The following is a 25902-nucleotide window of genomic DNA, read 5'->3' on the forward strand; positions in this document are numbered from 1 at the left end:
TCGTTTCAACCATTTATTTCATTCAGAGAGGACATGAACTGTACATTCTCACTAAACTCTCTTTTGAGATGCATGAAGGCACTTTGGTGCGATACAATACAAATTTCTGATTAATATCAAAATAAGTTAACATTGCAAAAGTGTCTCGTTCAGAAATACTGTCGTTACTGACAATTCATCAACACTTATCAAAAAAGCTTGTACGACCCAAAGGAGAAATGCACAAATCGGTGAACGATACAATCGCTGCATTTCAGGGCACTTCATCGTACTCATAATAACAATAAAAACGAACCAAGAAAATGTATTATTTATCAGTACCTCAAAGTAATAAACAATTTTCAAAACAACTGAATTCCAAAAGTAGAAGAGCGGGATCTTCTGCGTATGTTTGTGTGCATTAGTATTTGTGCAGGATGGGCACTTTAACAGTCTTGATTTCAGCTATGTGTGAGGATTTCTGGATGATGCAGCTGGTGGTGGCGGCGGTGGCTGTGTCCTTGGGCTGAGCCAGGTTAGTGAGGGCCATGGCCGCATTGATCTCCCTCCAGTATGTCTCGTCTTTCCTCTGTCCCTTCTCCTTCTTCATGCTTCTGTTAACATACAAAAGGCCTGTTATTGAAAGATGCTCACTAGCTGTATTCGATGTCATTCTTATGCTATATTTTACAGCTTAAACCAAAAATGTATACACACCTATCTAAAATAACATGAATAGCAATTTTTTTTGTGCATGCCAGTTCCAGTCATACGCACCTGTCTGATTTATTTGATCCATGCTCCACCGTCTCTGTAAATAAAAGCACAGGACAAACCCAGTGTCAATAACAAAACACTGTATCTTAATGCTGGCAGATGTGACAGGCAGGAAAAGTCAGGTTAGATTGTAAGTAAACATTCGGAGGACTTGTTTATGTGTAGGTCTGTGCTACTTGTGTGAATGGAGAGAGATGCTTCAGTAACTGAGACTTGTTTCCATTTACTCTGTGAATGGTGGAATGTTCCTTATCCAGATGCTTGGCACAATGATAATGTGTTATTTGTTAAATGCAGAGGTCAGAGACACACTTGAGGCTAATTACTTAATGATAATCACCGGTTCCTCTACCACACACGCACACACTCACACTTTTTTACACAACCTTTTTTTCTATATATAACCAAAAACACATCTAAGATTTATTTTTAAATTATATGTTTTTAAAAGCATATGTTTCCATAGACCCTCGATTGGCTCACCTTTGTGTTGATGTCTCTACAACAGAATAATAATAATCAAAAAAAAAAATTCTAATTTTATTTCACAAATCTGACTTCATTTCTTGCTATTCCACTTTATATCTTCCAATTACTTTCTTTCTTAGAATTCCAGGTTTATAACACAATTCTGACTATTTTTTGCAATCTCAGGTTTATATCTCACAATTTTGAGTTAATATTAGAATTACGAGTTTATGTCTTTTAAGGGGCACCTAATATGTGACAAAAATGTCTGTATCACAAATGCATATTTAGTTCAAGAAATGTTGTGGCACATTCCATTTCATATTCATATTAATGCACAAAAAATAACATTACATTCATAAAAGGAATATTTCATTTCAGTTTCATCAACGAGACCCAACTCTTTCATCTACTTAACAAGGCACATCCCCAGGCTGATGCACCCAAGTGATTTCAGCATTCAGTGTTAAATCGATAGTAAATCATGAGGCTGCTAGTCTTAAATTGCAAGTACAATCTGCCCCAAATTATAAGCAAGTCTTGTTTTTCCTCTTACTGTGCATGCATAACCCTGCAATCTTGTATATGATATTACGCCAGGCTGATCTCTTACTAAACATGACAGTTGTGGTTTAACAGGCCTCACACTTTCATCTAGGATGACATTTACAGGCACTGAATCATTCTCTAAATCCAGATCCAGGCTAGCGTTTGTTCGGTGAGTTAAACCCCACGCCTTTATTCCGGATGTCTCGGTTCTCTCTCTTGAGGCAGCGTTCGCATGCGTTCACCTCATCCCATCCCAAACCTTGTGCTCACACACACCCCTTGGATCCGGAACGGACATTGGATCTCTGCTCGAACACCTGCCAGGGCCAAACAGCACCTAATCATCCCCGACGGCTCCGGTGTTAAACTTGTTTTTTCTTAAAAAACCGTTCACATGTGCGTTGAATGGCAACTGTGTTGAGGAAAGGCCAGCAGCGGCCATTACTGCCCGAGTCTGCTGTGAGGCTTTTTGGGAAATATCCTGCTGTGCTCAGTAATAGTTTTACACGGCTGAGAATGAGTGTGTTAGTCAGAATAAACTCACAGATGTGTTTGGGGTTCAATTGACCAAACCGGAAGATGTAACATGTGAAGATGTAACGATTAGAGATTCTCAGCTGGGAAATCTCACCTTAATTTATCCAGTCTGAGTTTGATTTCGAAAGACCCATTAATGTTTCTGTCACAATATGTAATATCTTTTCTTTTCTTTGACTGTGTTTGTGTCGGGTTCGCTGTGCTGATGTATCACTTCTCTCTTCTCTTTGTATTCACAGGATTTGGTTGTGGTGGTTGTATGTTCTCTATTGTAAATAAGCTCTTGCTCTCAGAGGGCTTTTTGATTTGCACTTGATACAAACAACACATCTAGAGTTTTTTGTCAAACGCAGGTATTCAGTCCTTTTGCTGCACATGCCATTAAACACTGAAATTATTACACTGTTTTCCCCTCCAGTATTCAGCAGTCTCGTAACTGTCTGTTCTGTCTTGGATAAGTTCAGTTATCAACGGTATGATGATAAATACAAACAACATAGACGGCACTGAAACTGCTACTGTGAAAATCCAGTTATGGATTCCTAAAAATGCCAGTTCCAGGACTGTAAATGAATTTGATTTGGACGCCATTGAGATGTGTGATAGCACTGCTGCTTTTGTCTGACATTATTACTGCAGTGACAGTAGCTCAGTTGGCAGTACTCTCTTGGCAGTTGTACGACTGGTTTCTACTGACAGCCACTAGCATAACAAATAAAGGTAACAGCATTCTCATAAACTACATACACTACATCTCGAAAGCAGCAGAGCTTTTATTATGCTACAAAAAAGAAGCTCTGTTTTATCATAGTAGATATGTTTGAAAGTTCTGTTATAATGCTATTCTTCGCGGTCATCACCGATCTATTAAAACACACAACATATTAAAGCATCTTTGGTGTTTCTATATGTTTTCTGCCAAACAAAAATTGAGGGGTTATGATGTTATTGGCAGGCGACACAATAACACTATGGACACGGTCTGTGTCACTAGTTAAAATTGCTTATTTCTCTGGATTTAAACATTCTTCGAAACACTTGGGATAATGTAAGTACACAAGTCAGCAAAATAAATAACACCTTTCTAGTGTTTTTGGGATATTTTAATAAAAACAATCCTACATATTGTGTCTTTAAGCAGACTGTGACTCCGCTCTCTCCCCCAGGGAAACTCTTGCTGAAAACTGGATGCAGACCCACTACAATTTCCAAATGCTGCTGCCTAAAACATCTAAAACTAAGATTTTTGAAAACAATGGTTGTGCCAACGAAATTAGAATTCCTCTATAAATCAAAATGTGGTAGATGTTACTATTTTCCTGGTGTTTTTTTTTCCATTTTTGCAGCGTTCTTTGCAACTGAACGGCTCTGTTTTGAAATGGCTCTGTTAGCTGTGAGTTGGGGGACTTGTGTGATACTCCATAAAAATGCTGTTAAAGAGAAAATGGGAAGAGAAAGAAGTGCTAAAAACATCTATTTCTCTGCCGGGTACTGGGAGATGTCAGACCAGCAAACACCTGCAGCAGATGCATGGTTACTGTACACTACATACTGCTGCACAAATCAACTGCTTTCAATTACTCGGACAAATAATTGAGTGTTAATGGATAAGATCATTTTAATTTATTTGGTCTTAGCAAACTTGATCTGCGTTGTACGCTGTGGCTGCTATGACAATGTAAGATATGCTGCTGCTGCATGAATAGGTATAGCTGGTCTAGACAGGTGGAGCTGGGGGAGGTGGAGAGTTTCTCACAGTCTTGCAGTGAAGACTGAAGCTCATTGGCTTGTTTGCTTCAGCAGAAACCAGTCAGCTTGTGCTTTGTAGTAAGTTATGTGATTGCTAGCAGACTAAATGTCCAGTAAAGAACCTATCAGCCTGCATCTATCTATCTCTGCTAGAGTTTCATGGCTAAACAATATATTTTTTGATCTCTTCATTTCATTTACACCTGTATGACCTTCTTTCTTATTAATAATGCAGATATTTTGAAGAATGTTTCTATTGTTTTTATTCAAATAATGAAAGCCAGTTTGGTGAGAGGACTGGCCTGATAACACTTTAATAAGTTGGCTGCAAGGTCTAGTATCATTTCTGCTTAAAAGACGAGCAGGGTTTGAGATTATTGCTTGGAGTTGTATGTATTAGTGGATTTTAATCATCCGGTGTTTTATGTGTGTGGATGTGTCTGTTTAAAGGAATGATTTACCAAAGAATTCTCATCATTTACTTACCCTCATGTCATTTTAAACATACTGTATATGACTTTGTTTCCTCCATGAACACAAAAGTAGACATTCTTAAAAAAGTTTTTTTTTTTTTTTTTGCTTTGCTTGTTTGTGAAAACAAGAAAATTTGAGAGAAAACAAATTCTCATTGAATAACACAGAGAACAAGTTGATCTTTCTGTTTCTGGATTGCAGAAGTTTGCTAGAAGAACAAAACTTGAATTCAAGGGTAGCTAATGACTCGTACATGTGAATATAAAATAAAAACTCTACAGGTTGACGAGAATGGAAAAAAATGTCAATGTCAATCTGTGGTGGCTGCGAGTGGCACGTATTGGTTCTAGTTGTCAAGAAACATCCCAGCATGTAGAACAAGGAGAAGTGGTTAAAGTACAACAAGATAACCTGCTAAAATTAGTGAACATAACAGACAATGAATTTGTCACATTTATAATGCATTAACCAAAGAAATTAGAGAAGTCTGCACTATTTTCTCAAACCATAATCTCTGCCTGCCTTTACTGGGTTATAAAATATCAGTCACACTTTCACAGCTTTCAAATAAAGGGTAGGAAAATTGGTTCTGCCCAAAGCAGACAGACATCATCAGTTCTTGGTGTCTGATTTTTATTCTGGGAGTCCAATGTGTGCTTGAGAAAAATGAACGTTGTTCTTTAATAATGTCACTGAAGGCCTGTGAATGATGTTAAAATGAAGCTGGCACATGTGTCGTCTCTGCTCTGCCAGCTCTACCCTCACTAGCTGTCCAGGATAGCAGCCTCCTCCCCAGTTCAACATCCACTCTATCTCTCGTCTCGCTCTCTTTCTGTCTCTTCTGGTCACTCTCTAGATAAACCGTCTGAGTTTGTCCTTTGGTTTCCATTTTTCTGACTGTTTCCTGTGATCGTTTCTGTTCTGTTAATCTCTTCAACTCGTCTCTGACGTTCAACGTTTTTTTTTAAACCTAATGCCATGGTGCTTGTTTTCCCATTGCCTTCCCAGTTCATACTTTTGGTTGAGGTTTCATTCACTGTAATGGCCATCTTTAAACAACAGCCCTATTACTGACTCCGTTCTTCCATTCTCTCCATTCCATTTACGTTTATCAGTAATCGCTGCACTATAAATATCCATGATATCCTCTGTTTCGGGGTCAGGGTGGCTGGAAGAGGCATGAGGCCCAACAGAGGAATGAAGAATGGTAGTGATTCTTTGCACATGACATTTTCTCGTATTATTTTAAAACTCTCTGTGGTGAAAAACACATCAGTCTGGACACTGTTGGACTTCCTTTCCTCGGCCTTTGAATCACAGGACATTAATCTGTGATGGATCAAACTGCGTCGAGGGTGCTGACATATTCTGGGCTGTGGATTTGACTGGCGAGCTGAAGGAAACAACCAAACAGTGGCAATACTGTATTGGGGTAAACAGGCTAAGCAAGAGAGAGACCAACTGAAAATCACATTTTAGCCTCATGGACACATGGCCACTCATTAACAGTAAGATTCATCTTAGACAGATTTTCTTTAATATTTTTAGGATTTCTGTGTACCTGTACAGCTTATGATAAATAATGACAATCCGATCATGGCCAAAATAAAGCAGCCCCCACCAATGACACTTACTGCCTCAACATCTTCCCGTCATTTTGTATTTACCGGTCAGAGTCAGAGGTGGACAGTTACAAAGCACAATACTTGATTACTGTACTTAAGTACACTTATTGAGTATCTGTCCCTTAATTTTTCCAGATACGTATGACTTTAACTTAACTACATTTGGAAGATAAATATCGTGCTTTTCACTCCACTACATTTCTGTCAAGGTTGTGATATTTATTTACAACATTTAAATAATAATTAGTTATTACTGTGGACACAAATATTGTCTGATTTTGCAATGTTGTTTAAACTAAAATATTACCTATACCTATAAAGTCAAAGAAGAGCTGTTGTTCATCTCTTAACAAAACACAATAGGTATTTGACATGAAGCATCATTGCACAGACCATTCTGTGTATCACATCAAAGTACGGCGATAGCGATTCGAGAGCATTACTGAAATTTTAGTTTTGATATCAAATAAATCTTGCTGTTTTGCTTTTTTGTTAAAACAGTGTTTCTGTTGTAAAGTTATACAGCTACAGTTGTGTTGTGTTTTATTTTTTCTCTCATGAGTCTATATGGGGCGACACAGATGTCCCAGATGTTTTAAATGGGGTGTAAATTTGCTCCTTTAGTAAAATAATTTTTTGTTTTATTGTGTTATGTAACAAACATTATATTTAATAATATGCTATTTTAAGCTGTAGTGATGGATTATACTGTAGGTTGAGTTTTTTTTCACAGACACTGATTGTTTTCATGTTCAGTGTCTTAAACATAACATTGCTGCGTGTGTAGCTATTTTTAGGTGTTTTTTTTTTTTATTAAAAGCTTTTAAAATACAGAATATAAAGAAAATCACATCAGTACTCTGACAGTAGACAGTACAGAGCTGTATTTAATCTATCATAGGAACATGACAGTTATTTAATGCAGTGTTTATGGTGTAATGATATGATATATATGTATTGTTTTACAGCTATTTTCATAGTAAATAGATTTCACAATTAACAGGTGTAATTGTTCACATCGATGATTGGTTCATTTTAGTATTTAACATAAATGGATGAAATGCTGTGTGATTTTGAATAGTTAGCAGTAATTATGGGGTGCAAATATTAAAACTCTTAAAGAGATATGAAAATTCTATTCTCCATACCTACATGACTTTCTTTATTTGGTTGCACTTTGTTTTACAGTATGTGTGCTTATGTGTACTCACAATGTATGTGTGTATGTACACAATGGTGGTATAAGGTAACTACATGGGTTAAGGTTAAGTTTTTTGACTGGTCTGTTCATGATCAAGGAAATTCTCTGGGCAAAAGAATTTAGTGTTAACATATATATTTTTTCACTAGTCTTGACCATTTACGCTTAGAGGTCATCCATTGGCTTCCTGTTCTGGACACGGAAAAGTGGATTTGCTATTCGCTAATGGCTGGACAAATGATTCTGATCTCTTACCCTATCAGTACCAATGAAAGTCCCACAAACAGACTTCAAACACGCTAGCTAGAGGACATAGCACACCACTGAGGTATTACAAGACAGTATCTACACTCTGACGTATCTCAGGAAAAGAGAATGAAGGACAAAGAGAAGGAGAGAGGCTCATGCTGAAAGCATTTGCCTAAAGTGCTATCAGACGTAGATAAGTCTCCATCTAGAACTCATCACAAACCTTTTTCAGCTCCAATAAAATTCAATTTTGCTTCAGCTTTAGTGTCATTCCAAAATGGAAAAAAAACAATTAAAAGCAAAAAACTTTGGAATCATTGCAAATGGTTTTGCAGAATGGAAAAGCTTGTTTTGATCTCATATTACAAGTTTGTATGTTTCTTTGCAAGTTAATTCTGCCCAGAGATGAAAACAGAATTGTTTTCGAACCGCAACCTCGGAAAAAAACAATGATTGAATATAATATAACAATGTTTGAAAGTGTTTTCTGAACTAAATAATGATTGCAGACTTGATTCAAAAATACACAGTAAAATGATGTTCCTCAAGGTTCGCTCACACGCACATTCTTTCTTTTTACCATAAACTCTTTGATTTTTATTTTCATTTGTTAATCTATTCTTGTGAAAATGCCTCTTTTTATTTTCCCCCTGCCACAAAAACTTTACTTTCCAAGTTAGACAAATATGCATAGGCCCTGCTGTGCTATTTCTGATGCTCCAACTGTCAGAGTCTCTCAGTTTAAAGCCATTAGGTTCTCCACACTTGTCTAATAGCCTCCCATTCATTTACTGTTTCTTTCCTCCTGTCTGCTATCTATTCTCACATGTAAGCAGCCAGAGCAGTGTGTTTCTGTTTACACCTCTCCTCCACACAAATCACCACAATCCACACACATTCACATTTCAAGTGTGCCTCGGACTATTTGCAATTCATCACGATATATTGCTCTTGAGCTTCAGGACAGTTTATACACAGAACTGTGCCGAGAGACTAAGAACTCAGTTTTTGGAACGAGTTTTGAAATGAATCTTTTTCAAGTTACAAATGGCTCCAAAAACTAAATTATAAAAGATGGATGAAAACTTATCAAACAGTGTCTGGGTACATAGAGAATGCTGTAATAAAGCAAGACATTTATTCATGCTACTAAGAAAATGCTTACTTGCTCTCCAATATCCTATTATAAACCTATTGAGAATACTAAGAATTTCTAAGAAAAATTCTAATTAAAAATGAAAACACTTTTATAATGATTATTTATTATAATTATGTATTACACTGTAAAAATGTTATAATGTATAAAAGCCATGAAAATACTATTGTTAATTGTTACCAAAAATTAGTATTATGAGTACAATGCCTTGGTATAATGAGTACAGTCACAAGTAGATGCTTGTCTAGGTCTCTGTATTTGTTTGTATCTCTCATTATAAAAAGAGAAGTTCATATTTTCTCATCTCAGTTTTTATGTGGGTTTAATTGTGCATTATTCACTATTTTAAGTCTCTTTCATGATACTTCAGCTTTCATCTTCCAATTTTCAGCTCATCTCTCATCTCCCCTTTCTTCCTTTCCTACTCCCTTCCTTCTTCTCTCTTTTCTCCACCTTTCACTTCTCTCAACATTCTCTCCTCTCTCCCTCCGGTGATGGATGATTCCAAGGAGACTCCATCCTTACAACTGTAACCTAGAGTCTGAAGTAAATCTTAGCCACAGCCTCCTCTTTCTTAAGGATTGTTCAGACGTCCCTCCCTGTTTTGTGAGGGATGGAGTGGGAGAATGGAGAAAACTTCTTCAAGAGAAGGAAATCTTGGTGTTTCTGTGAGTGCATATGGGTATCTGACATGAAATACTTTTGGGAAGTTGACTAGTCCTGTGATGTGACATATTATAGTCTATGTAAAACTGTTTAAATAACATTTTGCTAATTATCTTTTATATTATATTATATTATATTATATTATATTATATTATATTATATTATATTATATTATATTATATTATATTATATTATATTATATTATATTATATTATACAGGACCTAAAATATAAAATGTACATTATAAATTAATTTATATTTTAACAAATGGTTTTAGTGTTGATTAAAAAGGCCTTGTGCATTTTCTACCTCAACTACACAGAGAATATTTACTACACTCTAAAATAAAATAAAATAAAATAAAGGTAAAAAAGCTGTCACTGGGCCAATATCCTTTCAAAAGCTAAATCTTTGCGCATAAAGAGTGAATATTACAGTTTTTCTAACTTGCTAAAACACATTTCTTAAAACCATCAATCATTTACACTGAACCTTAAACACAAATCCAAATACTCGAAATAAATTCAAGAAACCTCTGACTCTTCCATCAAAATCAAGCAGTCACTGCAAAACCATTTCACTTGCACTCAAACTGTCCTCTCAGCTCACACACAAGTGAGTCAATAAAATAAACACTACAGAGCATTCATTAGACACTACAGGGAAAAAGAGAACACAGCATCCAGAACATTGCAAAAAAGTATATTGTATTGAGAAAACAATTTAGCAATTCTGTAAAAAAGTATAGTAATTGCAGCTAAGGTGAATATATTGTAAAGGCCTACTGTATGTAGTGGAAGAATAGTGCTGAATATTGAATAGTACTGAATGTTTGTGTATATTCAGCATTTGGATTTTGCAAAAATACTGCAGTCCAACTGCAAAGGCCAAAAAAGTCAAATAAAACTCTAAATGAATAGCATGTTGCAGTACACTCAAATGCTGTAAGCTGTACAATTGTAAAACCAGGGTCAATGAGAGATTCATTCTGTCTCAGCATCATGTCTTTGTGCTTGAGTCCACATCACAAGTAATGTCTTTTTTTCTAGACAAAGAGAAAAACCCCTCTGGTCTGACAGATCCAGCCTTGATAACTCTATCTAAACATAGCGCTTTCTCTCCTCATCCTCCACTTCTCTTCCTCCTCTTTTCCATCTATTGTTCGTATCATCATTCAGTCACCTGTGTCACTTGAGCACTCTGAACTGATGGCTCATATTTTGTACAGTAGGTTTGATCACATCATTAGAAACAAGTGTGAACAATTGTGAATCGTTGTGTGTAAACGATGACAACAGTGCTTTAGTTGTGTTTAACTTTTGTGGCCTGTGTTTAAAATTTTGCTGCGCAAATGCATCACGGTTTAATAAGTGTTTAAGTGAATGAGAATGTGTTTAGAGTTTTGCAAAAAGAGTGCATGAGATTTGCATATAGAGCCTAACTCCCTGAACAAGTTTAAAGGTTTTGCAGAAAGAGAGCTTTATTCAACAAATAGGTTAAGCTAGTGAGAATATGGTAAAGAGATTGAGGTTTAGTTTTTTAGCAATTAAGAAAAACTGTAGTTTCACATTAGTACCATTTTTTTTAAAGGGTACCTTTAAAGTAACAGCTGTTGTACCTTTTTTCTGAAAATGTACTAAAACCACATAAAATCTAATGGTGAAGCTTAATATTACAGTTTTGAAGATCGAAGTTAAATAGAGATGTTTTCATAAACATTTTCTGCCATTTGAGATGTGCATAGTAGAGCTGGATCAGTCATTGTCCTGTGGCTCTGTGGTCAGTAAGCATCCAAATACCATAAATCAGGCAGTTCAGCATGTACTCTTTAAATGCCATATCCTTGCCAGGCTGTTTTTCTTAATTACACATCCTTCCCCTGCACTGTATGTCACTGTCAAACAACGCTAAAATATGTTAGCCAAAGTCTGTTCTGCTTCGAGAGTCTGATGCCATTAAAAAGCTTGAAAGTCTCTCTTTCTCTCACTGTTTTTATGTACTGTATGTGGTTGGATGTGTAGTACGACTGTGCACAAACAGCGATAAAAGTGTGCTGTGTATTTCCAGCTGTACACACAGAGGGCTGTCAGTCATCTGATGAACAGCAGGCCCTGCACATTAATAATGCCTGAATTTACGTGCTCCCAATCTGTTGCATGTTTAGGCTTGAATGAATGGCCCACCTGCCTTTGATTGTGGTGAGGCTGGCCTGAAATCTGCTCTAATGTTTCTGAGTTGAAGAGATTGTACTTTTCTTGGACAACGACTTTTAAAGCATTTTCTTTTGGTGGCTTCAGTCCAATAAGTTTGCAGGACTCTTATGAGGCACTGGCACCTATGAGCCCCAGTGGCCTTGTCAAGCCTTTCTGTTTTCATTTAATATATTTAATGTCCACTGACCTTGAAAAATAAGGTCTTTTCATGTTGTAAAACCGAGGTGACATTCTTGGCTCTGTAAAGAAATATGTACCACAGTGCACAGCTAACATACTAAAACACAGCAAAAAGATTGATTGGAAAAAGAAAACCTTACCAAACTTTTTTTTTTTTCCTCTGTCATTTTTTTTACTTACATTACTGATCGCAAACATATAAAGAAATCTTCTTTATATTCTATACTGTATTTCTGAGCAATGAAGAAGAATTCTTAATAACGGAGAACTGAAATGTAAAACTTTTTAAAATTTAAAGTCTTCACTGTTAATTTTGATGCATTCATTTGAATAAATGTGTTAATTTCTTTCAAAATTAATTAAATAAAGATTAAAAAAATTCTTACTAAACCTGAAACGTTTTGAACGGATGCAATTGGCACCAGTATTGAGATATATATCACTTTTATCTCATTCACTGAAGCATAATATCATAATATATTCATAAACTCTTCAAATGACACATAATAACTGGATCACAAGGATCCTGCTGAAAGCAATATGAGGACAAATAACATGTCGATCTAGAATAAATGGTGCAGCAGCCAGTTTATGTCCAATGTGATGCCCTTTCACTTTTAACCAGGCCCTGATCCAACCTGTGAAAATATATCTAAAGTGTTAGACAAAGTTTTGAGAAATATTTTCCTGCATGCTCTCACTTTACTGCAAGCTCATCCACTCCGACAATGCGACATAGTGATCTATATCATACAGGACAGCCCTAAACCCAGTATCACGCATGCAGGGAACACACTGAGTGAGATTCCTGCCATTAAAGTGCAATTTGACATACAATCCCTGGCATGTACCCTGGAATTCTCTCACTTAATGTTTTCAGTGAAACTCCTATCACGGTTCCCATTGCATTTTATTTCGTATTTTTCTTACACAATAGGCTCTTTAGTTTTCCAATCCTGACGGCTCCTTTGCCACGTCTGATCTGTGAAACTTCAAGTGAGGATTGATATAAAGGAGGAGAGAGCTCCTTTAGATCCAATTTGTTCCGTTAAGCTACATTTAACCAGTGGATTCTGAGATGCCACTTTGGTTTAAAGATTTCTGAGCTAAAACATTAGCGTTTTTGGCTAACACAGTGCAGAGACAGACAGACAGCTGCTTTAAAAAAGAAAACAGAGTCCACAGATCTAAAATTTCAACCTCACACAGTATTAGTCTGAAACTTGAGCAATATTTGTATGAAAATTTTCTGGAATGTAGAAAGAAAGAAAATGGAAGGAAAGAGAATAGCAGCCCTGTTGATAAAAACAGCATATGCTTTTTAGGTAATTTTTAAAGCATGGCAGCTGATTTGAGCTGGTCCTTAGTTGGTCATAAGCTGGTTTAAGCTGGTCCTGAGCTGGTTATAAGCTGGTCCTGAGCTGGTTGCTTTACCTAACTAACATATGCTGTTTTTTTAAACAAGGAGGAAAAAAAAGAGAAAGTGAAATCTTAGAAGGAAACGGTACAAACCCATTTTAACCAGCAACAGGACTGAATGACACATTCAATATCAGTTTAATTCAGAGTTTGTTGTATTTTGTTCGGATTGATCCCTTATTTGTTGTTGCGCAAATGTTGCTGTGTGTGATCATGTGTTAAACTTTTCATCTGGCAAATTATTATCTGCAAACTGACAACAAGAAACTTCATCTACCTGATAAAGCCATGAGAATCCTTAGCCGAGAAATGGTATTTACCATGAAAGACTAGGAAAACCGCTTAACTCATAAATATTCTTTAAGTGTATAACAGTGTTTTGGAATAACTGATTCAAGCTGAAATAAGCAACAAAATACACCAAAACTCTTTCCCTCTGTCTATCTCAGCAGGTGTCTACATAAGCAGCCTTGCGTCATATAGAGCACAGGGAGTTTAAACACCGGTCCAGAAAATAGTTAGAAGCAGCATTTGGGTTTGAAGAGAATTCCAGCGTTCTGTTCCTCAGCCCAGAGGTAATGCAAACCATGTTTGTCAGTAAGAAATGGCAAAATAAAATGAGAAACAAAGTGAAACAGAGACTGCATGGTGAGATCCCCAAGGCTTGAAATAAGCGAAGAAGTGAATAGCAAACAGTGTTATCAGTCTTGAATTCTGTCAGGACAAAGACATATTGATCTGACCTGAAGAAACTCTTTCTTGAAGAGAAGAGAGAGCAAACACAAGCGCTCGAAGGCCTTGGTCGCAGACACAGTATCTCACATGAATTGCTACGAATGATTAATAGAGGCTGACACTCTTCCAGATGATGATGAACTGGGCTTAAATAATTGCTAGAACTCTCCTGAAACATATTTGTCATTTTGGAACGTCTAAAGGTTTTGCGATAACATCACAAACACCTGGAGGACTTAAACAGCACATGGAAGCAAACACAGCTCACTGTGAGGACTGCAAACGCTCACTACTGAGAGACCCCGAACCAACGCTGACCTTAAACAGAGTTAGAGAGGCCTAAACTTTGGAAGAGCTTGCCTTTTTTTGGTGTTGATGAGAAATCCTGGGTTAGGTGGAAGCTCTGGGAAGTGGATAAAGTCATTTTCAAGCAGCTGCAGTGAAGAAATTGGGAGAAAATGGCCAAAAATGGTTCTTTACTTACTTATTAAACTAAAGCTGTTTATTTTCCAAATAATACAAGTACACCACAGTTCAAACGTTTGGGGTCAGGAAGATTGTGTAATGTTTTTTAATCCTCACCAAGGCTGCATTTATTTGATCAAAACTACTGTTAAATTCTGTAAAATGTCATTTCCTCCTGTGATGGAAAGCTGAATTTTCAGCAGCCATTACTTCAGTGTTCAGTGTCATATGATCCTTCAGAAATCATTCTAATATACTGATTTGGTGCTCTAGAAAATATTTTTATTATCAATGTCGAAAATAGTTGTGCTGCTTAATATTTTTGTGGAAACTGATTTTTATATGATATTTTATTTGATTTTTTTCAGGATTCTTTCTTGAAGAAAGAAAGTTCAAAAGCATATATATACACATTAATGTGTCGTAAGTTGTTTTAAGAACTTCTGAATAATTTAAAAGCTGAAAGCCCTAAAGAGACATTTGGACTTTCTGTAGTGACATATGTTACTTGCAATAACACACAAACATCTCTTTCCCTGATGAACTCTCTTTTGATTAAAATCTTCTTGTTTCTTAGTTGTGGTTGTTGGACATGAACTCAAAAGTGTAGAGAGAAAAAGTGTGTAATATCGAAAAACATAAGAAGATGAGACAATGAAGATTGAAAAGATAAAATAATTGCCTGATCGACTAAAGAAATACTTATATTTAATGGGCTGAAGACTCAGGATGAACTATGTTTACAGTACAGAATGTACTGTTTCATTGCAACTTCAAATCTGAACTTGCATGACCTTAAACGGTTCATCAAATGTACAAAGCTTAATATAAAAAGCACACATTCTTTGAACTATTGAACTGCAATATTTTTAACTTACTAGTATCTTCATACTAATAAAAAGTTTTACAAATGTCAGGTCGAAATAAAATGATTTATAGAACTATGTGTATCTGTAGAATAGAGAATTGAGAAAACATATGACCCCTCTGTGACTCTCCTTGTTGTAGAACAAGAAGCCAAAGACCAAAACACAGCTGATACTGGGCTGAAGAAACCGCTTCAAGATGTCCTTCCTCCTCACAAAGAGAGAGAGAGAGAGACACAAACAAGGAAAGAATGTAAGACTGGCAGCAGCTCACCATGTCTGTAGATAAAGTTGGCCTCTGCTTCAGAAGAAGATGGTGACAGCAGGTCTTCATCATACTCGTTAGAGCTGAAAGAGCCTGAGTGGTTCCTCCTCCTTGCATCCATTACACCGTTGGCAACCATCACATGATGGAGTGAGTCGTTAAGGTAACGGTGCAACAGGCTGCTCTTGTATTTGGGCGGTGACACATAGTCATCAGACAATGAGGCGTCTGCTGCGGCTCGAAGACCAGCACCCACAGCACCACCTTCCTTCTTGATGACGCTCTGGTACATTGGCTTACTGAACTCCCCGACCTGGGCCCGTGCTGCTGGGTCAATATCTGGATGAGATGCAGAATACATACAAATATGTTAATACACTTATTTGAGAAGACGTATGCACAAGAAAAGGAACTGAACTACAAAAAGTCAATATTTTCATCTCCTGCCCTTTACACCATCTCAGCAGGGAGAGACAAGGTCACATTTTCATTTAATCACCCTTCTCTTCTGCATGACGCCTCCAGCACATTGAAAACTCTCGACTGGATAACAGTCCTTGAAAACACGAGCCTCCCAACTGCAAGCGAATGTGTCAGATCAAATTTGGTACTGAGAGACTGATTACTGCTACCGAGGGTTAGCAAAGAAGATCTGAATCTTTGAGCCCAGTATGGCATCATTTGAGAAAGTATTAAAAAAAATGAGACAAAAAAAAAAAAATCTAAGCAAATCAAACAAGCAAGCAAGCAAATAAATAACAACAACAGGTGGACAAGAATGACACCTATACTGCTATTCAAAAGTTTGGTGGTTTGGGGAATTTCTAAAGAAATTAATACTTTTATTCAGATCAAATAGATTTCTATGTTCTATGTTATGAAAAAAAAATATGAGGGTTTAAAAAATATTAATAAGCAGCTGATTTCAACAGTAAAAGAATAAGTAATAATAAAAGTTTATTTAACAGTAAATGGTTATTTTTGCCAAAATACTACAAACTACAAGGAAAAGTCAAGAGATAAATAACTTTTGTAGAACTTCAAGTGATAAATCGTCTGATTTCATTCTGCTCTTTGGTAACAAAACCAGTAAAATTATTAATTTTCTAAAAAACAACAACAACAACAACAACAAAAAAAACTTCGGACATTCCAATGTCATATCAAAGCCTTACAGAAAGTGTGTTCAGTTGATCATTCTTTAAAAAACAACCAATCATTAATTTCTTATTATTTGCTCAGCCACCTGTTGTCCCATCAGTGATTCATTAAAAAAACATAAATAAACATGTTTTATTACTGGATGATTCATGAGACTTTGTTCATTTTTGAAAGAAAACTATCAGGGGCATTAATGTTGTTTGTAATACAACAGAAGGGATGGTCTATATCCTCCCTGTTGACTTTGCAACTAACGTCACAATTCCAAGGAAGTTAATACTTTTGTTGCAGAATAAAATTAGAACAATTAAAATTTGCAGTTGCACCATTGTTATTTATCTCTTGACTTGTCCTTGTGGTCTTCAGCACACATATTCCCACATGTATGTCTTAAATCAACTCTATATAATCACTGACTTAAATTCTCATGTTCCTTTTAATCACCAATTTCATTTTTAACTAGGTGTGTGGATTCCTTGTTTATTTGGATTTACTGAAGGTCAATGGCCCAAATTACTTTTTTTTCAGTGTAGCAAAGACACATTGCTCACTAAAAGTCAACATTTAAACAAGAAAAACAAAAAGATTGTTTTAAAAGCACCTGCATTGTATACTACCTTGACAACCATTCCATAATGTAGGAAACAAAGGTAAACACTGGAGTTCAGACAAATGCAATATTTCCTAGGATACGGGGTTAGGATTGCGTGAGTGAATGCCTCCTAAGTGAGCTAGGATTTCACTGCAAGGCTCGATCTTGACTCAAATGTGTGAAGAGTGTGTCTGAAGCTCAGATCTTCTGAAGCTCAGACACGGGAACGACAGACCTGATGAAACATCTGTACAATATGTTCCCTCTAAACAGCTAGACATTTCATATGCATAGTAAACATCTTGTATGATGTTATATGATGTTCTACTTTTTTGTTGTTGTTGTTGTTGAATCTCACAGAATACACGTCACAAAATCAACCCCAACATCAGAAGAAATCATTTTTTTTTACATCTAAACAGTTCTCCACTCATTTCTTTATATAGAAATAGAGCAGTACAATGTTGGGGGTCAATGAGCTTAATTGTCATTTAAATTACACAATATTGCAATTTGTTTTATGTGAATTACCTACTCAACTATGACAATATAATCTTTCTATGCTTTTCTCTATGTGTGCTCTGATTAAGAGCTAATACAGAAATGTAGATACATTTTCAGTGTAAGAAAAGAAGGAAGTTATTTGTAGGATGAGACAGATTTGAGAGGCACAGACTGGACATTCCTCTTTTAACCACAGAGTGTGTGTCCTCATCCAAGACATCTAATCAAGGCACTGTATACAGTGTGTGTGTTTGGAGGTCACTGTGAAGCACAGAGGGATGTGTATGGATACTTATGCTGAGCGATGTGGCCAACAAACATGCAGTCTACAGACAGCCAGCAACATCCCTTCAGTTGTAACACCTTATCATGTGAATTAGAGAGAGAAAGAGAGAAGGCAAAGAGAGAACTTCAGATAGTTACCTAGGATGTTTTTGTGTTTGTGCATGTAAGCGCAGGATTGTGTGTGAGTGTTTGTGGTTGAGTCCTGACGCCCCATTGTGGCGTGTTAATCACAGCCTGCATGACTGTCTGGAAGCCTATGCATCTGTCCATTTAACTTAAACACAGAGGAGGACGCACACACTGGTGCTGCACTCAACATACCTAAATCTGATTTATGGCTCGGCTGCTATACGACGCTATAAAAATGTTTGGAATGAGTGTTGCACTGACTGCATTGTAATAAAACATTCGCATTTAAGTGTCTTGTCTGGTCTGTTTCAGCTACATGCTGAATTAAACCCCAGTTTCTTATAAATACCAAAACACCTTATTTTAAAGAGCCATATTACTTGCACGGTGTATGTATACTTAAACAGTGATGAAAAGTGTTTATTGCAATATTTGTCCAACACGTTGTACATGTGTTACTACATATGCACCTTCTTAAAGGTATGCACATATGCACCTTCCTTTTATTACAAAAAGGCAGAATAAAAAAATAATAAATTTTTTTATCATTACTGGTATTTATTTCTTGATTGTCCTTGTTTTCAGCAGGGCACCTTTTGTCTTGTACTGTATGTCTTCAGTAAAACCTAGATAATCGTCAACTGAAACTCTCAAGTGCTACTGAATCAGAAACTGACTTGAGAAAGAAGATACTTTGAAGAATTGTTTAATGTTTTTTGTCCATACAATGAAAGACAGATGGGTCCAGAACAATATTTGACCCCATTAATTCTTATTGTATTGACCAAAAACCCACAAGATGTTTTTTTGTGTTTTGACAGATGAAATAAAGTCATAGAGGTAAGTAAATCATGACAGGTTTCTAATTTTTGGGAGAACTATTCCTTTAGGTTTAGGTTTAGGTGTGTGTGTGTGTGTTTCATTCTGGATCATAACAACAACAAACATTGGGCATGATAATCTTTGCCCCAAATTTCTTCAGTGCTTGATCAACAAGCATTTTGTTGAACGACCAACTGTTAAACTTTATATTGGTGAAATAGTTCACCCCAAAAAAATAAAATCATTTCATAATTTAATCACCCTCAATGGTGATTAACCCACTTTCACCCACTTTCTTCTGATGAACAAAAAATAAGATATTTTGAAGAATGTTGCAACTGTTTTTGTCCATCCACTAAAAGAAAGTGGAGTCCAAACCAACATTAGACCCCACTGCCTTTTATTGTACAGACAAAAAGCAAACAAACATTTTTAGAGACATTTTTAAGAGATCCTCTTTGGTGTTTGATAGAAGGAACAAAATCATAACAGGTTGGAATGAAATGACAGTGTGTAAATCATGACAGGATTTTTATTTTTGGGTGAACTATCCCTTTAATGTTTGCGTCTCATCTAGGACTATAATCACCCTAATGTTGTGATTTTACCAAGTAAGACATGTTCTTGGACTAACATTACTGTCCAAAAATATAGACTAAACCCAATCCCTACCCCTAAACCTAAACCTCCCCATTTATTCCTAAAATCAGTGGGAAATGAGAGCTGATTAACAAGGGTGTAGAAGCACCTAACCCTGATCGTAAGCCTAAAACAGATATTCCCTGAAAAGTTATCCCTTAGTCCTGATTGGTTGATTGGAATGTTGTTCCAGGATCAACAAGGATGTTGATCCAGGAACATGTTGTACTTGGTGAAATCACGCTCACTTATAATCATCACAAACACTGGAGGTGACATGTTTCCTCCAAGTTTCTCATTAGTAGTTAATCAACATGAGTTTTTTCAATGACAGATTGTTAAACTTTATATTTGGGCCCAAACACTGTTCAATATTAAATATCCTTGGTTTCAGTGTCACATTCAGCCTCGGCACTTCTGTGAATGTGTTTTGGGTAAGTCTCCATAAGGACTGTATGTATAATAAAGCTCAGTTGTTTTTACATGTGTGATTGTGTGCGAGCATGAGAGAGTGTCGTACCATCAGAGCAAGAGTCATGGCTGCTGACGCTCAGTCTTTCCGCATTGCCCTGGACGTATTTGTTGTAGAGTTTGATCCTAAGGGCCCAACTCAAATCAGGCTGCCTAACTGTGTTCTTCAGCCGCCGTCGAGCATTTGCAAACCAGTTAGACACCTGAGAAAAGAGGGAGTGTGTTGGAATGGTTAGAATCTGACCAAGGAATTAGCTTAAAAAAGACACAAAAGATCGGTTTAACCTGTACCTTTTATTGATTCAGTTTTTCCTCTCCTATTGGCTTCCATTCCTAGATGTGTTTTTGGACTAACAGACCCATAGACTGCTTTATTTATCAGAACACTATGAAAACTATTAATGCCACACACAGATATCCCAGGAACACTGTGTGAACGTAACATTACATTAAGTCTTCTTCAACTGAGACGATGATGACCTGGGTGCTTATTCTGGCCTCTGCCACTCGCACCTAATAATATTTCTTTTCCTCCGCCTGATGTCTGTCTTTTTGCAATAAAAACACTATATAACCCAGCCTTCTCCATTTCACAGAGACCAGAGACCATTAGATGTTATACTAGGAAAACTTTTTGTGCCTGATACTCTTCAAGCCACATATGTCAGGCATTGTGCTTTAAAAATGTTATTCTAGCCCTGAGTTTCCTGAACTCTGCTTTATATAAAGTTATCAAAGAGCAAAAGCCATATTTTTCACTTTAAACAGGTCAACGGAGGCCAGTTTGTGAAGGAAGCATTGAGTAGAATAGCACGTGGTAGCAAAGTACTCCAGCAATTAGAAAAATCCAGGTGTATCTATCTCAGGTACTAAAGTTTGGGGATGTTCAAGATTTGTTCAGTCACCTAAAATTATTTATCCCCTGAAATTGAGCATAGGTTTCATGTCTTTCAAGTCTTTTTTCCCCATATTGCAGTACTCTCTGCTCACAAATGGGTCTTTTTCATGAATATTAGATCCAGATTAAATGTGTAGGGTCATCCAGAATAGCATCTTCAGGTTGGGCCAATTCTTAACAAATTTAGAGAACATGTTTATGCTTCATTTATATACAGAGACACAGACTGAGACAGATGTGTACACACAAACCAACGCTCAGCACGGACTGGAAAGCACATATGTGAAAAGTTAAACACAGGCTAGAATGTCTCTGAATTTTTAGATATATTGGCTAAACATTAAAAAAAGAAAACGTTCACTAGAGCAAATGTGAGTTGGTCGCAACTTGTGTTTGGAATGAACAGGGAGCTACTAGGAGCTCTTGGTAAGACGTGTATGGAAAAGTTGTGGAAAATGAACGCACTGTACCTGCACAAGTGTCATTTGTGAGCCAAGCGCAAGAAGGATTTTCTCTGTTTTAGTGGGGTACGGATTGTCCCGATGTTTGTAGAGCCACTGTTTCAAAGGCCGGGCCATGTCTTGCAGAGCTTGCCGTTTATGCCGTATCTTTCCTGGGTTCTGACGAGACCTGTGGAGAAAAACAAGCCGACACAAGCCACATAAATCTCATGACAAGTACACAAGACTTATGAATGGGCATTCATGTTGAGAAATTCCATAGCATTGATTTATTACATATTTTCCACAGAGAGAAAAGTATTTTTAATTCTTTTAGGGTTTATTCTTGTTGCCTTCTGTTTTACTGCTAGTAAATGTCAGGAAAATGATCGGTAACACTTTAGAATAATGGTACATTAGTTAATGTTAGTTAACTACTTTAGTTAACATGATCTAAGCAAGAACAATCCTTCTACAGCATTTATTTATCTTAGTTGATGTTAATTTCATCATTTACTAATGCATTATTCAAATCAAAAGTTGTGCGTGTTAACATTAGTTAATTCACCTGTGAATTAGCACGAACTAACAATGAATGACTGTATTTTCATTAACTAACATTAACAAAGATGAATAAATACAGTAATAAACGTATTGTTCATTGTTTGTTCATGTGGTAATTATTGAATTACTTAACATTAACTAATGGACCATTATTCTTAAGTGTTACCAAATAATCTACAGTAAATAGCAATGTAAATTAGTAACAGAAAAAATAACTGAATAAATTAAAATTGTTAAATTAGTAGTGTTATCATCATCATCAATATAAAACAACCACCTTTATCTGAAAGTGACATGCAATGAGCAGACCAGTGACCTTGAGGTAAATGTTTACAACTTTTACACATTGAAAACTGAAACTGAAAATACAAGTGACATTTAGAGAAAAACACGTAAAAGTGTCATGTTTAACTTTAAGAGATACTGTAAGGGTTAAATATTCTTACATGAGAAAACCAGCATCATGCTTTTATTAACTCTCCCACTGAGGGTTTTTTCATTCAAAAGTTCACAGTCCAGTTGCAAGACTGAAATAATTGCATGCGATCCAACATCTGCACAATGACACATGTGCTATATGCTATGTCCACTGAAAAGATTGAAAAAGATAAATATCTAGACTTTATAGGTACAGAGAGTAAAGATGGTTTGCACAACAAATTGTGTAGAAATTTTTATTCTCAATTCATGTTAAGTAGGCTATCACACTTAAAAAGAAAGGTTATTCAATGGTTCCTGTTTTATCAAGACCTCTGTTTAAATATAGTTAGGTTATTCAGATCAGCGTATGGGTTTCAGCAGGTGGTTCTCCAAAGAACTAAAGTATAAAAAAATTTCTCCTTTATAGCATTAGCATCATTCCGCAAGTCAACCTTTCTTCTAATTAGAACCTTTATTTTCAAGAGAGGACAGAAGCTGGTTATTTAAACCTGTAGATGTCAGTATGGCGCTGTTATCTTCCAAAAACCTGACTGCACATTTAACATATTTTCCCCAACGCTCCAAGATTCATGTTCAGCAAATATTTTCCTTGTAACCCAGAACTCTATTAACAACCTAAATAAGTTTTTTTTTTCTCCCTGTTCTCGATGTCGGCGACACACACCTCTGAATTTATATTAATAAATTTCATTAGCAGTGATATTCCCCTTGAGGCGAGCTGCGCGGCTGTATTGTTATCCTAATGGCTCCGCTTACACGCGCAAACGGACCTTCAGTAAGCGCGAGCCAGACGCACCCGCAGCGGAGGATGTTTGCACAGGTTTTTCACAAGACATCACTTTTAGGTTCGGTGATGCTGTGTATCGCAGTCATATAATGAAGCTCTGTGTTGTCTGCAAATAAAAAACAGGTTGGGGTAAACAGCTTGGGGCGGCGAGACTGAACGCGCTGGGTTCGGAGGGCAAACAAGGGATGACATGGTTTCTTCTTGCGCCCTCACTACAAAAATATTCGTGATTGACTGGACCACACATACACTTGAAGGAAATGTTTATTTGTTCGAAACAGACCTGGACGTGTTTTAACTTTGCTACCGAACACGAATGAACTCGTGCACCCGAACGACATGCCACCGCTAATTCAGCACCATCGACAGCGACTTAATTGAATTGTGAATATTAATTTCCTGCAATTCTCTTTTTGAAACCTCAACGTCTCCCAGATAAGAAGGCGAACAGGCTGTAAATTCAAACCATATGCTCTCTAACCACAACTGAGCGCAAATATATGGAAAGAAAACACAAAGACTAAAAAAGTCAAACAGTTGGACGTGCCACTGCTTTTCAGCGTTGGCTCTGAAACTGAACAACTTGATGTTTATCTTAAATAAGGTGAAAGCATTTACAGCGTTAAAATGAACACAGGTGATTTAAACAGGCTGTCATTATATATGCGGATTCGGTTTTGTTCTGCAATGTATCTAATCAGAATAATTATTCCGTCATGAAAAATAAATTATTTGCAAAGCGGTTGTCATCAACTGTGAAAAAAATGCAACCTTTAAAACTTAAAAATGTGGCAACCTGCAGTGATAAATACGTTCTATTTTTAGAGATTACGGATTAAGAAAATAGAGTTAAATTGATGGAAACAAATATTTCACTCGAAATATGTTGAACATATTTTACAGTGCATCTGCTTTATTTTTGCATTTTAAAAAAATGTATGTAAGAAACATGTCCATGAACCTGCAGTACATTTTACAAAAGCCCCTGAAGTGTCGGACATACCCGGGTCTCCTGTGTCGGATAGCGGAGCTGTCTTTGATGATTGGGCTGCTGGCGAGCAGGTCCGGATGCTGTCCATCTATCACCTCTAAATAATTTCGACTACTTCTTTCCACTTCATTCGCCTTCTCCTCGAATAAAACCTGGCTGCTTAACTTATTAAACACAATTGTGTTCATCTTTGGTATATTAGTCCTTATTTTCCCGTGTCCGCGTAAAGCGCTTTGACCGCCGTGGGGATGTCCTACTCGACCGAGCCTCTGCGCTTTGTCAAAATCCTGTGAAAAATAAATAGATGATAGGCATACATTTCACAAAACCTTCATTTTCAGTAGGTAAAGACTGTTTTAATGTCAGTGTAAAAATTCGTTCATTTCCGTCAAAACAAAGCCCTGGGAACTCATTAAGCGCGTGAGTCAGAATATTTGACGGAACTGATGATCTCTGGTTTGTTTGAAACTTCTACAGGTTAGCTATTCATGCAAACTTGAAAAACATCAAGTATTCAGAATGAATGATGCTTGAGGGAGGTCTATAACCCCGGACAGTAACACACAAATAAAGCGTGTACAGATTTTACTTGTAGAAAAAAACTGTTATCCTTTATTTCATTTTAGGTGACACTTTTAATAACCGTATAGGCTAGTTATCGAGTTTTACGTAACCTATTATTTTATTGCCCACATTCTAATGGAGAGAGAAATAAAGATTTATGGGGGGAGGAGGAAATGAACCAAAAACTGTATGACATCCCTGTCATATAGTTCAATGAAAGTGACGCGACACGACTGAGGGAAAATATTTAAAAGTCATAACTGAAAATAGTTGTAAAATGTAGGCTGAATGAACGCACCTGAACGTAACCCCTTTTGCGTCTTTCTGTAAAGTGTAATCCAGTTTCCAGTTTCCCATTCCCTCTCACATGTTCTCCGCTGTAAGATCCTGTGCGCAAACCACACGAGCCGCTTTCGCCTCTCCGCTTTATTCAGACGCGCCCGGGAACATGAATACACGACTCGTCTCGTGTTTCCCAGCTAAGCGGCTCAGACGACGAACATACAGTGATTGTTTTATGCCGGTTCCGTCGGCCTGCAGGGGGAGGCTACCGGACACATCCAGTGCAACAGTGTATTTATTCCCTTGTGTGGGTGCACGTCTGGAACGCGTCCATCACCCGACTGCACGAGAGGCGTACAGTTACTCAAATTAGCCAGAATTCTTGTCACTGGACGCAGTTTATCAGAAGCAGATTCACAGAGTCTGATGTGAACAATTTTGACTTGAGACAAATGAATGGATAAATTGCAGTCAAGTGGTGAAATAAGTAATTTAGATTTAGGCGTGGGAGAAGATACTTGTAGGCTATGTTCAGAAGCACAATGCCATAAAATAAGCATAGAAGTGTTGTAACGGATTTATTATTTTTTTTTCTGTAACTCAGTATTATTTTGAAACATAGGCTATATTATACTGGTTCCATAGCCTGCTAGTCTACAAAATACTTTATAGGCTATATCCACTACATAAAATAGGTAAATTAATGTCAAGTAACATCCTGTTACATCATATAGCCTACCCCATCTAGTACCCTCTCAT

The 25902-nt window shown here is 36.8% G+C and overlaps 1 protein-coding gene across 2 annotated transcripts; it reads right to left on the reverse strand.

Moving 5' to 3' along the window:
* On the reverse strand, positions 1-25341 carry LOC132121476 (homeobox protein Mohawk-like). Of its 2 annotated transcripts, none has more exons than XM_059530891.1 (7): positions 25160-25341; positions 24310-24584; positions 21545-21704; positions 20226-20379; positions 15583-15912; positions 757-790; positions 1-590 (listed from the first exon to the last, which is right to left on the reverse strand). In XM_059530891.1, the coding sequence occupies exons 2-7, from the start codon at positions 24483-24485 to the stop codon at positions 401-403; spliced, it is 1044 nt and encodes a 347-aa protein (XP_059386874.1). In that variant the 5' UTR covers positions 24486-24584; positions 25160-25341; the 3' UTR covers positions 1-400. The 2 variants fall into 2 exon arrangements, with proteins under 2 accessions (XP_059386874.1, XP_059386872.1); XM_059530889.1 differs by having other exon boundaries at positions 1-593; positions 25160-25337.
* Positions 25342-25902: the final 561 nt, after the last annotated feature.

This window comes from Carassius carassius, chromosome 39 (genome assembly GCF_963082965.1).
Source record: "Carassius carassius chromosome 39, fCarCar2.1, whole genome shotgun sequence".
Taxonomy (NCBI): Eukaryota; Metazoa; Chordata; class Actinopteri; order Cypriniformes; family Cyprinidae; genus Carassius; species Carassius carassius.